Source organism: Dipodomys ordii, unplaced genomic scaffold (genome assembly GCF_000151885.1).
Source record: "Dipodomys ordii isolate 6190 unplaced genomic scaffold, Dord_2.0 Scaffold11, whole genome shotgun sequence".
NCBI lineage: Eukaryota > Metazoa > Chordata > Mammalia > Rodentia > Heteromyidae > Dipodomys > Dipodomys ordii.
The window spans coordinates 13408150-13425718 of NW_012267227.1; the positions used below are offsets into that span (position 1 = coordinate 13408150).

At 41.7% G+C, this 17569-nt stretch overlaps 1 protein-coding gene across 1 annotated transcript; it reads left to right on the plus strand.

Moving 5' to 3' along the window:
* The first annotated feature begins 1535 nt into the window (after positions 1–1535).
* Positions 1536–4384, plus strand: LOC105980979 (endogenous retrovirus group K member 9 Pol protein-like). The gene is given in 5 exon segments (XM_013009966.1): positions 1536–1844; positions 1930–2108; positions 2239–3343; positions 3345–3581; positions 3665–4384. Coding segments are annotated over 5 exon segments (2550 nt in total).
* The last annotated feature ends 13185 nt before the right edge of the window (positions 4385–17569 follow it).

The window sequence follows — 17569 nt, forward strand, 5'->3', positions numbered from 1 at the left end:
CCACCTACTAATTTTAACGGAGGATTATTTAACTGAGTCGAGTGCAAACTCGAAACTAAGGAGGAGAGTAACATCACCCGGCTCACGTACACCTTCCATAATAGATGAACCGATCCCTGTGGCTCACTTAAGACCTCCTTTAATTCCTAACAATGAAAAGTCTGGGCCCCCCTCTGAGGACAAAAAGATAGTTGCCACCAAAAAGGTTAAAGAGATAGAGCCATTTCCACCAGCCAAACCTTATCAACAAATATACCCTGTTATTTACAAAAATCCCTCTAACGATGATTGGCTTGACCCCTCATCTGGGATAGATTTAGAAGAACAAGCGGCATGTTATGAGGCAGAAAGATATGGCCCTCGACCTTCCCCTCAGAGTTATACACTTACAAAAAATCAAAAAACCAGGACTCTTAGTTGGCCCTCCCCTCCACCGTATGCGGGCCTTTCTCTCCCATCTGCCCCACCACAAGAGATGCTACAAACATCTTTTGTCCCTTCCGAGGTTAAAGGTCTCCTTAAAACTAAAGATTCTCTTTTAAAACAAGTCACAGAATTGAGAGACGTTCTCCATTTAAAAAAGGAATTACGCGACCTTACTTCCCAAATTCAAAATTTACAAGTAGATCTCACCAGCGAAACTGTGATAACCCCTCACTCTGTTACCTCTGGTAAAAGGCCTGCCACGACACCTCCAGTCTTAAGAGGCTACACAAACAAACCCAGACTTAAAATGCAAACTGCCCCCCTCTTTTTTCCTGTAATAACTTGTTCTGGCTCCCAATCTCAAAATCAAGATGGACAGGCTGACACCACTGAAGAACAGGAGGAGGAACAAGATCAGGGTTCCTCTGCCTCTGAGGAGGAGGAAGACACCCAGGAAAAGATAAGAGAAGGTCAGGGTAGCCGGGCGCTGGTGGCTCACGCTTGTAATCCTAGCTACTCAGGAGGCTGAGATCTGAGGATCGCGGTTCAAAGCCAGCCCGGGCAGGAGAGACCGTGAGACTCCTATCTCCAATAAACCACCAGAAAACTGGTAGTGGCGCTGTGGCTCAAGTGGTAGAGCTTGCCTTGAGCTGAAGAGCTGAGGGACAGCGCCCAGGCCCAGAGTTCAAGTCCCATGACCGACCAAAAAAAAAAAAAAAGAGAAGGTCAGGGTAACATTCAGATTATATATAAAAAATTAAAATTTAAACATATTAAGGAATTACATTCAGCAGTTAAAAATTATGGGATTAATGCCCCTTTTACCTTATCGGTACTGGAGGGACTAGGGTGAGGAGGACACCTGCTGCCTCATGAATGGAATAACATTGTACAGTCCGTCCTGACCAGAGGTCAATATTTAACCTGGAAGGCTGAATTTATAGACAAGGCAGAGGCTCAGGCTATCATAAACACAAAACATGTTCAGATGGCCTCATGGACTTCTGATAAGATTACAGGAAGAGGCAAATATGCTTTAGAAGAAAAACAACGAAAACTCCCTGCAGGCAGCCTTGGCCGCTTGGAGGGCTGTGCCCGCTGCAGGGGCAATGACCACCTCCCTTTCCAAGATTGTTCAAGGCACTAATGAATCATATGTCCAGTTTGTTGCTAGATTAGAAGCAGCAGAAAAAATATTGGGTAGTGAGGATATGGACAATGTATTTGTTAAGCAATTGGCCCTAGAAAATGCCAATACGGCCTGTAAAGCTGTATTAAGGGGAAAAGCCAAAACCTTGGATCTTAATGGTATGATTAAACTTTGTAATGATGTGGATTCTTTTGAACATAAAATTTCCAAATCCATTAGCCTGGCCATTGGGGCCAGGTTTCAAGCTCAGACCCAACCTCCTGGAAAAGTAGGGCGGACGTTCAGTTCCTGAGGCTGGTTTAAATGTGGACAACTTGGACACTTTGCCAAGGAATGTCCCACCACCCTGACAGGAGGTGCCCCGCTGGTCGCCTCACAGGCTAACATCTCCAGAAGGCCTCCTCCTGGACTATGTCCTAAATGCAAAAGAGGCCGTCATTGGGCTAGAGATTGCAGATCCAAGACCGATGTTAATGGCCAACCCCTGTCTGCGGTCTCGGGAAACGGGCTACGGGCCCCGACACGGGGCCCTGTCAGTCCACCACAGCAACAAATAGCTTTTACCACCCACAGCCCGCCACCTGCCCAAGCAACAGTGACTCAGGCTTATGCCGAGCCACGGCAGGTAGCGCAGGACTGGACCTCTGTTCCCCCACCACCAGGATTATAACTCCAGAGGAGGGAAGGGTCATCACAGAATCAGGAGAATTTGGGCCTCCCCCACCAGGGATGTTTTTTCTTATCATAGGCCGAGCTTCAAGCTCTTTACAGGGGCTTACAGTCCTCCCTTCAATAGTTGACGCCGACTATTCAGGCCCATTGAAATTCTTGGTCCAAGCCTCCCAAGGTCCACTAACCATTCCTGCAGGTCAACGTATTGCACAAGCCCTCCCTTTGCCTATGATAGGACAATTCCCATATAAACATTCCCAACGCGGTACTTCTGCTCCAGGGTCATCAGACATATTTTGGGTACACCAACCGACAGAGTCTCGACCTACCCTAAAACTTTCCCTAGAAGGAAAACCATTCCTTGGTCTTTTAGATACGGGAGCTGACGCCACCGTCATCGCCCGAAAACATTGGCCTGATTCCTGGCCTTTAGAACCTACTACTACACATTTAAAAGGCATTGGACAAATTCAAGACACGCTTCAAAGCTCAAAAATTCTAAATTGGGCTGATTTGGAAGGAAATACTGGGACTATCAAGCCTTTTGTGGTAGAAGGGCTGCCTGTCGACTTGTGGGGAAGAGACATAATGACACAAATGGGAGTCATCATGTTCAGTCCCAATGAAACAGTGACTAATATAATGCTAAAGTCAGGATTCCTTCCCGGCAAAGGGCTAGGAAAACATGAACAAGGAATAAACCAACCGATTTTGCCTACCCCTAAACGGGATAAAAAGGGACTCGGGGCCGACCTTTTTTTCCTAAGGACCACTGCTCCCCCTGCACTCCGAGCTGATAAAATAACCTGGAAAGCTGATGACCCGGTTTGGATAGATCAGTGGTCCATGCCTCAAAAGAAGGTTCAGGCAGCCTTGCAGTTAGTGCAGGAACAATTAGAACAAGGACACCTTGAGCCTTCCACCTCACCCTGGAATACTCCCATATTTGTTATAAAAAAGAAAAATGGGGACTGGAGACTGTTACAAGATTTAAGGGAAGTTAACAAAACTATGGTGCCAATGGGAGCCTTACAACCTGGGTTGCCCTCTCCTGTAGCCATCCCTAAGGAATATTTTAAGATAGTAATAGATATAAAAAAATTGCTTTTTTTCCATCCCCCTTCATCTAGTAGATTGTAAAAGATTTGCCTTTTCTATCCCCATAGTAAATCATAAAGGCCCCAATCCTCGCTTTCAATGGCGAGTATTGCCACAGGGTATGGCCAATTCACCCACTTTATGCCAAAAATTCGTAGCTCAATCCATAGATCCCATACGTGTTCAGTACCCCAATGCATATATTATTCATTACATGGATGATTTGCTAATAGCCGCCAGCCAAAAAAACAGAGACACATCAGGTAACTCAAGCAATAATTGAGGCATTACAAAATCGGGGATTTTTTATACCTCCAGAAAAAAATACAGACCTGTTACCCCTTTTTATTCCTAGGTTTTCAGCTAGAACCCGCCTTGATTTATGCTCAAAAGATTCAAATCAGGAAGGATAAATTAACTTGTTTAAATGATTTTCAAAAACTGTTAGGAGATATTAATTGGTTGCATCCCTATCTCAAATTGACAACAGGGGATTTAAAACCTCTGTTTAGTATTTTACAAGGAGATTCAGATCCTACCTCTCCTCGAAAACTTACACCAGAGGCTGAAAAGGCCTTAATAAGGATAAAAGAAGCCATTTTACAACAAAAAATAGGTGATTTTGATCCCTCCTTAACCCTCTATTTGATTATATTTGCTACTTATTTTGTGCCCACTGGCCTGTTGTGGCAACAAACAATGCCCCTGTTGTGGGTACATGCTTCTGCCTCTCCACCCAAAGTGCCCCCCTCCTATCCCCTTTTGGTTTCCCAACTTATTTTTTCAGGACTCAAAACCTCTGTTCGGTACTTTGGCAGAGACCCTGATATTATTATTACTCCCTATTCCAAGGAACAAATTAATTGGCTACAACAGAGACAAAGTGAATGGACTATTTTGTGCACTGGGTTTCAAGGAAAATTTGATAATCACATGCCTAATGATAAACTTATCCAATTTTTGAATGTTACCCCCTTTATATTTTTAAAAAAATACTTTGTTAAAGCCCATTCCGGATGCCCTTACTGTTTTTATTGACGGTTCCAAAACGGGCAAAGCTTCATCCACAGGGACAAGGCATAGTGGAAAGGGCCCATCAAACCTTAAAAAATACCCTAAATTTGCCTCATAGGAAACATTATATACCTTTAAGAAAAATTATAAAATATTGTTATCACATGCCCTTTTTGTGTTAAACTTTTTTTTTTTTTTGTTGGTCGTGGGGCTTGAACTCTGGGCCTGGGCGCTGTCCCTCAGCTCTTCAGCTCAAGGCGAGCACTCTACCACTTGAGCTACAGCACCACTTCCGGTTTTCTGGTGGTTTATTGGAGATAGGAGTCTCTCCTGCCCGGGCTGGCTTTGAACCGGGATCCTGAGATCTCAGCCTCCTGAGCAGCTAGGATTACAGGCGTGAGCCACCAGCGCCCGGCTGTGTTAAACTTTTTGACGATAGATATTAATGGCAAATCTGCGGCTGAACGCCTCTGGCATCCTACCACACAAACAGATTATGCTCAGGCCTTATGGAAAGATCCATTAACAGGAAACTGGAATGGCCCCGGCCCAGTAATCATTTGGGGCAGAGGATCAGCTTACATATATAATTCTAAAGAAGGGGGAGCCAGGTGGTTGCCTGAACGATTGATAAAGCCATATAAGAAATCCCAGGTTAACACATGTAACCACCCCAGGGATTGTCCCTGAGAAATTTCTTTTTCTACTCTTTTACAGGAAGAATGCCAAGCCTCTGGATGCTTCACCTTCTGGTCTCTCTTCTGCCACTTGCCTATGTGGTGATGGCTGGTCTCGATCGACCCGTGGATACCAACGCCCTTCTCCGACAGCTGTATGGCCCTCCCTGTGATTGTCGAGGAGGAAACAGCCTAAAAGTTACTTCCTCCACCCTCAGCGTTGACTGTGGAACTAAAACAGCTTATTTGGCTATACACTCGTCCAATATAGGGGGATTTACACAAAGTTGGGTGTGTGTCAGTAAACCCACATTACACCCCAAGGGGAGCCCATGTCCACAATCCTGTCAATTTGTTGACCAAATGAATGCCCGATGCTATAATGCTTTTTCAGAGTGCACCCACGGGGGTAAAAAATACTTCATTGCTAAACCTCATTCCACACTGATTGGATCAGTTGGAGGTGATTGGTCTACTCAAATCAATATTATGGGCACCTCCAACAAATATGCCTCCGCCTCCTGCAGTGTCACTCCGGGTAAAGAGGCATGGATATTGACCCACAGACTGTTGATGTTTTGACCGCCACACACAGAGCTTTAAATATTTCCAATCCTAACTTAGCTCAGGATTGTTGGCTTTGCCTGGTATATGGAGCTTCTTGGCCATTAGCAATTCCGTCCTTTTTTAATAGTTCCATTAATGAGTCCTTTGTTTTCCCTTCCCCCAAGAATTGCTCTTGGAATGTTCCCTTTAAGGTCCAACCTGTTGGTTTTAATTTCTCCCTTTGCTTTTATAATCATTATCAAAATAATAGCTATGGTATTGATGTGGGAATGCCCTCTTTCTCTGTGTGTGGGGCGGTCATCAATGTGTCCACCCCCCTTTGCTCACCACAGAGTCAAGTTTTTGTCTGCGATAATAACATGGCTTATCCTGTGCTTCCCCAAAATTGGACAGGACTCTGCGTTCTGGCTACACTACTTCCAGATATTGATTCAATTCCCGGAGACGAACCGGTACCCATCCCTACCTTTGATTATTTTAGTCCCCGGCCCAAAAGGGCGGTACACTTTATCCCCTTGTTGGTGGGGTTAGGAGTGACTGGTGCCTTGGGTACTGGGACTGCAGGATTAGCCACTGCCATCTCCTCATACTCCAAGCTTTCACAACAATTAGCTGATGATATTACTAAAGTTTATCAATCTGTTAAAGACCTTCAGGATCAAATAGATTCTTTGGCTGAAGTGGTTTTACAAAATCGCAGAGGGCTGGACTTGTTAACTGCCGACAGAGGTGGTATATGTTTAACCTTACAGGAAAAATGCTGCTTCTATGCCAACAAGTCTGGCATTGTGAGAGATCGAGTTCAAAAACATCAGGAGGAGATTGAAAGACGGCGACATGAGTGTTTTGAGCGCCCTATTTGGGCTGCTTGGGGTGGACTTTTACCCTATGTTCTTCCCCTCCTGGGTCCCCTTGTTGGATTACTTTTGCTTATTTCCTTTGGCCCTTGGGCTTTTCAGCACCTTACGCGCTTTATAAAAAGCCCAAATAGATTCTGCCCTTTCAAAAAATTAGGTCTCGGTGCATTATCATCGCTTAGAGACTCAGGAAAACCCTGAGGGGGACACACCTCCCGAGAGAGGACTTCAATTCCATAAACTTCTACCCCGATAATTCCATACCGCTAGAGAACATCCAATGACGGGAATAGTGTGGAGCTTACCCTGGATGGCTCAACATACAGAGGCCGAACTGGCCGGCTCAACAAGGCATGTTGCCAGGAGTAAGGAAACCTGCCTTTGGAGAAACTATTCTTTAAAGGAAAGGGGGAATTGTTAGGGGCCAAGAAGGCAGTTGGAAGATAAGGCCTCTTTTAGCTCTAAGCAAACAGCATTTGGCTAACCATATATATTTCTTAGAAATAGATGTGCTTTTAAGATTAGCACAACGGCCAAAGGAACAGCATGACTCACCCCTGATCCTGGGGTTTTTCACCCTTGCTCCTGCGAAAATTTTTTCATTCCCTCCCTTCCCCTGTCCCTTCGGGTATATAAACCCTGCCTCACTTTAATAAAAGAGACCTTGATGCGATTCAGATTGGCTTTGTCTTTCTTTATGCGCCTGGTCTCCTTTCTCTCTCGCCCCCATTGGTTTTTAGGAGGTGCCTCCTCGGGCCTAACGAATAACTGAACCTGCTGGACGGGTCGTTTGTAGATTTAGGAAAAGGTGCCATACGAGGTTTCATTTAATAGTTGGCTAATTTTTTTTTATTTTACCAGAAATATCTGGAAATCAGAATTCTCATGCTGCTCAGAATGCTCACTTAGTCTTGGCAAGCACCTAATTTTAAGATAGCAACATTGTGCAATCCGAGGATTGAGACATATGGTCCAATGACAGGAAAACACCTGGAACTCCAGGGTTCTTCTGGTTGCATTTTATATTGATGTCAAAGTGGCCTCCCTATGGTAGACTCTTCCTCTGAAAGAATGCAAATGGTACCAATGACCTTGCAGCGATCCATTCTTCTAGGCTACTGTCTAGGGGCAAAAATTTCTTTTAAATTAAGACAAAGTTTGTTTCCTTTATTTCCCAAGTCATGCAGTTACAGGCATGCATTACCTACCAGCTCTGCTACAAATGCATACACTATTCACTTGGCTATAATCCATCCATCCATCCATCCATCTTCTCTTCCTCTCCTTTTCTTTCTGGTGGTATTAAGCTATGACTCCAGGTCTTTTACATTCAGGTTATTTTTGAGATAGGATCTAGCTTCCAGCCAGGGTATACTCCCGTACAGTCCTCCCCTGTTTCACTTCCTGCTGTAGCTGGGATGACAGTTACAACTACGTGCTTCTGTGCTCAGTTTCTTACAATCATTTCCTTCCAGAGGAACCGGGGGTGTTTCCAGGCTACAGTCTGCCACTGACCTCACTCTAATCTTTTCCTTTACTTATTGTCCACCTGTGGTCCTGGCTTCCTGAAGCACTTAGAGGAAATCCAGAAAATAAAACATAAAAACAGGAATAAAGACAGGAAAGGGGGGAAGGCAAAGTGAATGGAAATAAAGCAAATTATTCAGAGCATACTTCAGAGTAGAGGAGATGCTCTAAAGCTGTGAAAAGAACACAGCTTTGTCCTTCACGCCTAATCCTCAAGGGCTGAGAAAGCGAGTGAGAGCCTCCTATTACAACGGACAGAGAGAGGCAGCATAGGACAAATCACACTACTTCAACAGGCCCAGGTAGGGCTATAGGTGTGTTTGACAAGGAAAGAAATATTAGGAAGTATAGAAGGCTCCTGACCAGGGTGGAGGAGAGGAGAAGGAGGAGGAGAAGAAGGAAGAGGAGAAGGAGGAAGACGAGAGAGAAAGAGGGGGGAGAGATAGGTAAGATTATAATATTCAGTCTTGGAATCATTAGCTTCTCTCCTCATCCCCACTAAAGCCAAGCAAATAAGTGAAATCCTTCCATGGCACTTGTAAAAACTTTGCAATGAATCTGTTGTTCCATTCAGTCCTGGTGAGTGGCAGTTCACCACAGATCGGCACAGAAGCCAGGAGATGAGGTGCGGGGTACACATCCACGAAGGCAAAGCATCTGGGACAAGAGGACCAAAGGAAGGTGGCACCCACTCAAAGGGCTCTGTCCATGAGTCAGTGTTTTCAGGTATAAATAATTATTTGACTTTTTCAAGTTTGAAAAAAAAAACACAACTTAAGTGGGATCATTACCATCTTGAATATTTCTTGGCACACATAGGAGGAAATCATTAAATATTGTATAAACACGCACATTACTCTGATTGCTTGGCTCCAATGATTATTTCGATGAACGTCTTCCAAAAGAACTCAATCAGGGCGAAGTCTACAGTTGTCCCTGTCTGATTCCTAACGCAGGGGTACATGCCTGCTCTGTGCAAATGTCTGTCGCTTGAACAGAAATAATTATAATGACATACTTAATTATGCAAGCATATTATACAATACCTTATAGTATATAATGAATAATTATATAATTATTTAACAGTTATAGAAATAATTATAAACAAATAATGATGTCTCCAATGGCTCTAGTTCTATGAGGTGAAAACTGTTTTTGCCCTGAGATGTTGTTAATACATCCAATAGTATTTATCTTCAGCTTTGTCCTAAGACTGGTTTGTGAATTTCTTATTCATAAGGAAAATACACTTAGTTAAGAGAAAAGAGTTTGATAGAGTAAAATAAGACAAGACCCAGGGACAAAAACATGGAGGTTGTGATCTTACGAGGGTTCCTAAATACTCTAGGAGCATGAAGGACATCCCATTTCTAGGGTTGTGATTTTGTACCTCAAAACAAGAGAGCTGGGTTGGATCAGTTTAAGCATCATGCCCTATGCCTGGATATTCAAACTCTCTCTTCTCCCATCAAACTCCTAAACTATCTTAAGACAAACTAGCCCTTTGGTTTTCATGTTCCATCTCCACACTGCCTTGAATTCAATAAAATACTGAGCTCTTTTGAATGATTTTGTGTCTGGAATTTGGGTAAAGAGTTTTCATCATTACATTTTCCCCTTCTCTTTGCGGTTCCAATAATCTAGGGTTCTAAGTTTCATAAGGGTTTATTTCTGGCCATCATGAAGTGCAGCATCTGTTTGCAACCAAATGCCTCTTTTCAAACTTCCCAACCTCATTACGGTTGCAGACACGAAACAAAGCGAAATCCCGAATCTGTTCCTTCAGCGATCAATCCAAGATTAATTCGGGATCAGAAAATAAGGTAATTCGGTATTAGCAACATCGAATTGAATCAGAGTAAACAGTTCGCTGGCCAAGAGCAGTGACAGATTTCCAGCATCTTTCTAGCTGGAATGAAGTAATTTTCCACCATGGAACACGACTGCATTTAGTGCAGTAAGCAGTGTTCTTTTGAATCGTCCTCCTGGAAGGTTTGTCTGTGTAATATTTATGGCTTCTATTGTGCCTGTGCTTACTGAGTAACTAAAGTACTGATAAATGGCTTGTATATGTTATCTCATTTGAATACTATAATTAAAATAAATAATGAATATTTTACTCTGATCTTTGATGTCTTCTGGAAAATGCTTTCAACTCTGTTTGGCAGTATTGGGGTTTAAACTCAGGGCTTTGTACTTGCTAGGAAGGTGCTTTGCCACTTAAGCCAGGCCCGCATAAGGTAATGTTTTTGCTCAACTAGTCTGGATCACCATCCTCCTACGTAGCAAAGATGACAGATATGCACCATCGTTACCAGTTTTATTGATTAAGAGTCTTGAAAGCTTTTCCTAGGGGCTAATCTGGAATCACAGTTTTCCCTAAGTCCGCTTCTTCAGTAGCTGAGATTACAGGCATGGGCCATGGTACCCGGCTCAACATTTGAACCCTACTACTTATCAACATACTTGTAGATGGCTATTTCATCCCTATGAACTATTTACGATGTGAAAAAAAAATACACATCCTCGATTTAACACACCCATCACATTTATCATTCCATTTCACTCACTTATTTTGTAAACAACACTTTACTCTTCCACCTTCTCTGGCTCTCTCGCTCTCTCTCCCAACATTACTTCCTCTGTGTAGGTGAAATGCTATCTGTTTAAGTAAATCTTTCCTGCTGTACTTAACTCAAAACTTGGCACATAGTACCTAAAACGTGCAATAAGTGGTGCTCTTGTAGTTTTCCTCTAAAAAGGGTAAAACTCCACTGCCAAGAAGTGATATATAAAGGGGCATGCATGGAGAATGAGCAGTAGTACAGGCCACTGTAGATTGGACACATTAGGACACACCATAAAGTCAGATGACGATACATTCTAAGGAAGAGCGCAAAGGGTAATGAACCAACATCAACTATTTCTGGCCTTTCTGAATTCATGTCATTGTTGTAAACAGATCTGGGGGTAAATGCTATTCCATAGGAATTTGGCTAATTTTAGATTGCAGTGATGTATTGGAAGAGGACGTCAACACCTGTATGGGAATGGATTTGCCACTGAGATTCTGCTGTTACTAGCTCTAGGAGATGTCACTCAGAGACAATGAGGACACAAGAGTCTCTCTCTCTCTCTCTCTCTCACACACACACACACACACCCGCATGCACGCACGCACGCACGCAAGTCAGAGGGGAGGGGGTAGTTGGCAGTAGTCCTCTCCGATACAGCATCTCTCCTGAATGAATAAGTCATCAGAAATAGTGCAACCTGTGACTGTTTACCACTGCCATCCCAAACACATATCATGGATACACTGTAACTTACAAGGGTCTGAGCTCAACTTCTCCTTCTAGGAAAAAGCACATCAGATAGTCCCTAGAGTTTACATGTCGTATTTGAAGTCTGTAAGTAGGCGGCTGGCTTACAGCCTCAATTCACTGCTACCACCAGAAACACTAGAAGCAGCGGAGTAATCTGAGCTGTGATTTGTGCAAGGTGTCTGGGCTGATTCTCCAATTGGGACTGACTGCTTGAGTCACACAGATCTCTATGAGGGCATTTTTTGGAGGGGAGGGGGAATCAATTTTAGGGATATAGGTTCTAATTCTACTCCTGCCTGTACGGTTGACATTTACGGCAAAAATCTCTCTGTAACTAGGCAACGTGGTTTTGCTTTGAACAAAAAGGTCTTCAGCATCACCTTCTGGGGACACAAGCTGGTGATTTTTCTTCTTGGCCGCACAAGTGTTATTACCTTCAGAGTCTCTGCTTTCCCACAGAGCCAAAGCTCCAGTTTTTCTTTCTTTTTTTTCTGTTCACTTCCTGGAATGAGCTTTTATTTTTACTAAGACTGTTTTTCTTTCTGAGTTCCTCCCGTCAGGAGAGAATGCGAGAAGCCAGCTCTTCGTGGAGTTTCCATAGCTTCACCCCTCACCCAGAAAAATCTTAAGGATTGTAGATTTACAGGGCATTGCCAAGGTGCCAATTCCAGAGTGGATTTAAAAAAAAAATCTTAATTCAGCCTATGAGGCAGAGATTTTTGCCTTCAGTATTTTCGCCATCATCGATTTGGGTTTTTTAAATTGTTGTTGTTGTTCAACAAGAAAAATAAGATAGACAGGCTACCCGAAAGACAACTAGAGTCAAGTTCCGTGCTCATGTACATTTCTAATGGCACTCTTTCCCCAGGGAAGAACACTGAAGACTTCACAGAGTGGGCAGGAGAGAGGGGATACGTGAAGACCTCAAAGACATGGGCCGGGGTGCAAGTTGTATCTCAAATGGCTTAGGAAAGAAGAGTGACATCTTCCTTACATGGCTTCCCAGGAAATTAGGTGAGTGTGATATCTGTGCCTGGGAGATCAGAACTGGCCAGCTCTATTTTGCTCAAATAAAACATTTTGCAAATGTTACTCTGTTCACTCCACACCTAACTCTATTAAGAAATGAAAGCAGTCGACTTTGCTTTTCAAATTATTTAGATTTGCATTTGAAAACATAGTTCCATTCAAATGTCCAAATAAGAAACATAGCGAACAATCAGCGCTTGGAGATTTTCATGAAGTGCACGAATCACTCTGGATACAGAGAAAGAAATAATACTTGTGATGTTTAATTTCCTGTAGAATTTTTGTTGTGGTGGCTGCTAATATTGAGGCTATAACTCAGGCTCGATACTCTTGGTGTTTTCATTCAAGGTTGCTGCTCTACCACTTGAGCCGTATTTCCACTTCCAGCTTTTTGTCTTGAATTTGAAACTTACACTTAAGAATTGTTTTACTCCTTTCATTCTAAGCTACATATGATTTATTTACATTGTAATGCTTTTGAATTTGAAAATATCTTATAATTCATGTGCATTTATTATGTAGTGAGCTTTCTTTTTCCTGTCTACATGTTCTCTACTATAAAAACTAACTGTACCTAAGAACTGAAAGTATATTGTAAATACATTGTAGCTATGCAGAATGCCAGCTCTCCTTCCAGGAAAGCAAGGATGGCTTAATATCGGTATCAACAGGATTAGTTATATTTGTTTGTTCAAAGGATAAAATACGTGAAGTTACTGAGGAAGATGTTGAAAATTACAAATAAAATTTGAACCTTTAGCTTTTCAAAAGTAAGTGACATGTAAGGAAAAGAGTGGCAACTTCATAAAAAAATCTCTATTGCTATTATTTTTATAGAATAAGAATCTATAGATATTCCATTAAAGTCAGGATGAAGAAAGAAAGCCCTCTGCCACTACATAGATTACATATTCTATGAAAAAGTTAGCTTAATTTTAGTTGCATAAAAGCATACATTTTGAGGAGGTGGATATACATTATTGTTTTTAAATGTATTCTGTATGAACTAAATTTTAAAAATAAATTCAACAAGAAAATTAGAAAACATGTAAGTCAACTTTCTTATACTCTTGTAATCCCTAGTTTAAAATTACAGCAGAAGAATTCTGTTCATGGTAACACTTGTAATATTTAACATCCTAGGGAGAAAAAACACCAAGAATGGATAGAAATGAATTCAAGAAAATCATAAAAGCTGCTACAGTACATAAAATTACACACAGGGGAATCTTATTGCTTGTTTATGCAGAAATCCTAATTATCAAGACTCAGAATTTGCAGATATTTAACTGCTTCTCTTTTGAAATTTTGAACATAGGACTTGAGAAATTGCTAGTTAACTCAGTAACATTTGTCTGTGTACGCCTATTGTGCTCTATATAAACATTAGTAGAATGTTTCTGCCACTGTCATTTGCCTGTCACTAAGGAAGAGAGAAGTCAGACTGGATAATTTCTCCCATGTTCTGATCCACCACAGAGACTGCACAAAGTCCTATAATGAATAGACAAGAAGCATGCTGAAGAAGCTCTGGCCCCAATAGAATTTTATATGGTAGCGAGATATCTTGGAGGGTAATAGGAAGGAATTATACAGGGTATTCTTTGCTCTTAACTCATGTTTAACTATCATCTCTCTTCTTGGGTCACTCATTATTTTCTACTATTGAGCTTGTACTGGCTAACACTCCTGTCTGCTTCTAACTAATGCCAACCATGTTCACCACTGTTTTTCTCTCCCGTATATTTTCTAGCTTTTTGCAAAATGAAAGATTAGTTTTCCTCAGCAAGGGGATTTTACCAATTTTTCCCATTATATGGCAAAGAGACCATGGGTTGCATGTAGCTTATATAAACTGCATGTGGTGTTACTGTGCTGTTTTGTTGCTGAACAGCTTTTAACAATTTCCTCACCTGTTTACCAGGAGTTCAAAGGCTTTTGGGAAGACAGCTAGTCCAAAAGACTCAACTGAGCAAAAGCTCCAGAGAACAAAACCATGAACATTTTCATATAAATAGAATCAGCATGCATGTCCACTGATATCTGGACATAAAAAAGGTTTAAATGAGAAGGGTACAGCAACCAACATTTTCTAGCAAGAATCAGATGCCAGACACAATGTTATACACTTTATATAGTTTCAGATAATTGGGTCTCAATATTCTTGGTAGTTAATGTTCTTTAAAGTCAATGCAAACTTTGAATTAGTGAGTACCGAACCATTGTTCCTAGAAGGAACTACTGGGTTAAGTTCCTATGAGTCACATTTTTTTTGCCAATAAATCTATACATAATCTTGTTTTGTGTGTGTGTGTTTGTGTGTGTGTTTAAAGAGACATCTCCCTTAATATTTATTGTTAATTAAATCCCAGATCACTGTAACTTACAAAGCTTATTGAATGCATTTATTTTTCCCATAGTCTTATGGAGACATATGAGCCTTCATATGCTTGGGAACATTAAGCCCAATGCTGGCACAGTATAAGGGGCTATTTAAGATGGTGAAGTCACCAATGGAAGATTAAAAAAACAATACAGAACCTGTACCTAGACCATGAAGACGGCACTTGTTTAATAGTACCAGAGCTGGATCACAGGGTAGAGAATTCCTCAATTGGTGTTGTATACATGAGACAGCACACACTTTACCCACAAACGACGCAAGTGACTACCCATGCTAAAGTGTCAGGAATATTGATTTTCAGATTAAAAACAAATTCTTTGCAATAGTGATCCACAGAGGCTCCTACAACTGTGAATCATGACCATCAGCTATGTTTTGTTTTCATTTTCTATCCCCAGCTTACAGATGAAAAATCTGAGGAACAGAGCAGCTGTTAAATTATGACTTCAGTCAACACCGCAGTGATAATTGGATTTGTATAATAATTGTGTAGATTTGTTTAATTCTAAGGCCTTTGCTCTTCCCGCAAGTTCTCTGACTATTAATAAGGAACATGCAAGTGAGGGAACTTAAAAACTTAAAATAAGGTGCATGCTCATATACCACAGGATACTAATCCTGGTCATTTTCTTGGGTTTCTTCCAATCTTGTGACATGTGTTAAGTATGATAGTTATTAAAGAAGAATATAATTATGGAGAACCAGGAATTCTCAGTTGTACCTTCACATCAGAACCTGACAAATCCAAAAAGAAAATAAGGAATACCTCATCTCCACTCATGCTCACTAATCAAGAGTCTTCATGAGAAAGGCCCAGGCATCTGAAATATACTTTTAAACAACCTAGTTGATTTGGACATGCAGCTTGGCTGAAATCCGTTGAATGGCAAGATGAAGAAACCAAGAAAAACAAAATCACTTCACCTTCAACAAGAGATCATGAAAGGTATTGAGAGTAGGGTACAGACCCTATCAAGTACACACAGAACTAAATGGAGAATAGTGTAAGAGATAATCTAGCACCCTTGCATTAAACCGGAGGAGGATGGAAACTTACTGTCACCTCTTCTTTCTTCTTCATCTTAGGTGAAGATCAATATAGCAGCTAACATTCCATATCACTGTGAATCCTCAAGGGTAGAGATTAGCCCTAATTTGCTCTCCAGTGAAATCCCAGAGCCCAGAATGGTGCTTGGAAACATATCGGTCTCATTAAATGTGTGGGACATTTTCATGAGGTAGTCTATGGATTCTGGAATGGTGGATGGCTTTGTTTACTTCTCCATTTATTTAATCATGGATATGACCAGCATGCCTTCTGTGTTTCTGGTTTACTGTGAGGCATACAAGAGAGCTAGGTGTCATGTTTTACCATCCTGGAACTTGCTATGCCACTGCCTAGATCAGCAATATGAAATACTGGGAAGACATACTAAGTCATTATGGTGAGAGCACCTCCTTGAATCACAAACACAGGACATATTCATCTTAGGCAAAGACATTGGGTCTCTGGGAGGCTCCTGGAAAGCCATTATGCTCTCTGTCTAGGGAGAAAGGAGCAAGTCAGTCAAAGGAACGTTCATGGCAGGAAACGCTTGTGGCATTTGCTCTGTTCTCTACAGGCCCGGTGAAGAAAGGGTAGGCATTTTCTCTGCATTTGAGAAGAATGTTTGGATACTAGGGAATGAGCACCGGGAGCCAATTTTCTCTGCTTCTTTTTGTGACTTTTATTTTCATTGCATGTTTGAAGAGCCTGTATTATTTCCTGTGGAGTCAAGTTTCTTTTTATGTGCGGGATCCGTCGCACATTAAGCATGCTTACATGGGAATAGCTTCAGGTGACAGTTCTATTTGAAGTTTTTCAATGTAAGGAGTGATTCCATTCCGCCTTGATTTAGGAACATTTCTCATTATCATGCATTTTCCTTGTAAACCGATCTTCCTCAATTACACCTTGTCAGGTGTACTGGCACGTTTATCTGCTAAGAATACAGAAGTATTTTTTTTAAACTGTACTTTCTCCTAACTAGGGATTAATAAATATGCATGGAGAGTATGTCTATGAGTATTCTTAGGTTCTTAGTAACACACTCTGTGTAATACTGGGCTCTTGTTGTTGTTGTTTTTTTTTAATATTTGAATTGCCATGGTCTCTGTCACTGAACAATTTGATTTAAACCCAGCTTTACTGTAGCTCAAAACTACTTCTATGCCCTGACAGGGAACAGCTTTATGGATGTACACACGTAACTGCCAGGCAACACAGACCAAAGGATCACTTCCTTAAATAACTGATGCTCAACAAGGCAATTATAACAGCAAGCCAGTCTTTGGCTTTTTATGTGGACTCTCTCTCTCCCTGTGTGTGTGTGTGTGTGTGTGTGTGTGTGTGTGTGTGTGTGTGTGCATGCACATGCACGTGTGTGTGCGCGTGTTTAATGTTCTGGGCACAGCAATGCAATGAAGTCTTTAAGGATTACCTGGAAATGGTAGGTATATCTGGAGCATATTCTGCCTTGAAATGGCCCAAAGAATGCCCAGTAACAAAATCTGAATGCTTAGAGATGATTCAAAAGTACTCAGCATTTTCCAGCTACCTAATTCCACAGTTGCATGTTTAACACTCTCTGGAAAGCGAGGAGGGGTGTGTGTGGGGGGGGGGAGCTGTAGAGGGAGGGGATGGTGAGAAGAGGCGGGGGCTGGGGAATTCCAGAGACTAGCAGAGACTTCAAAGTCCTATTCCTGCTAATCTCATAATGTCCTTGAGCTCCTCCACAGACAGCTGCCATGGTTAGTGAAACTTAACCCTTCACATACCAGTC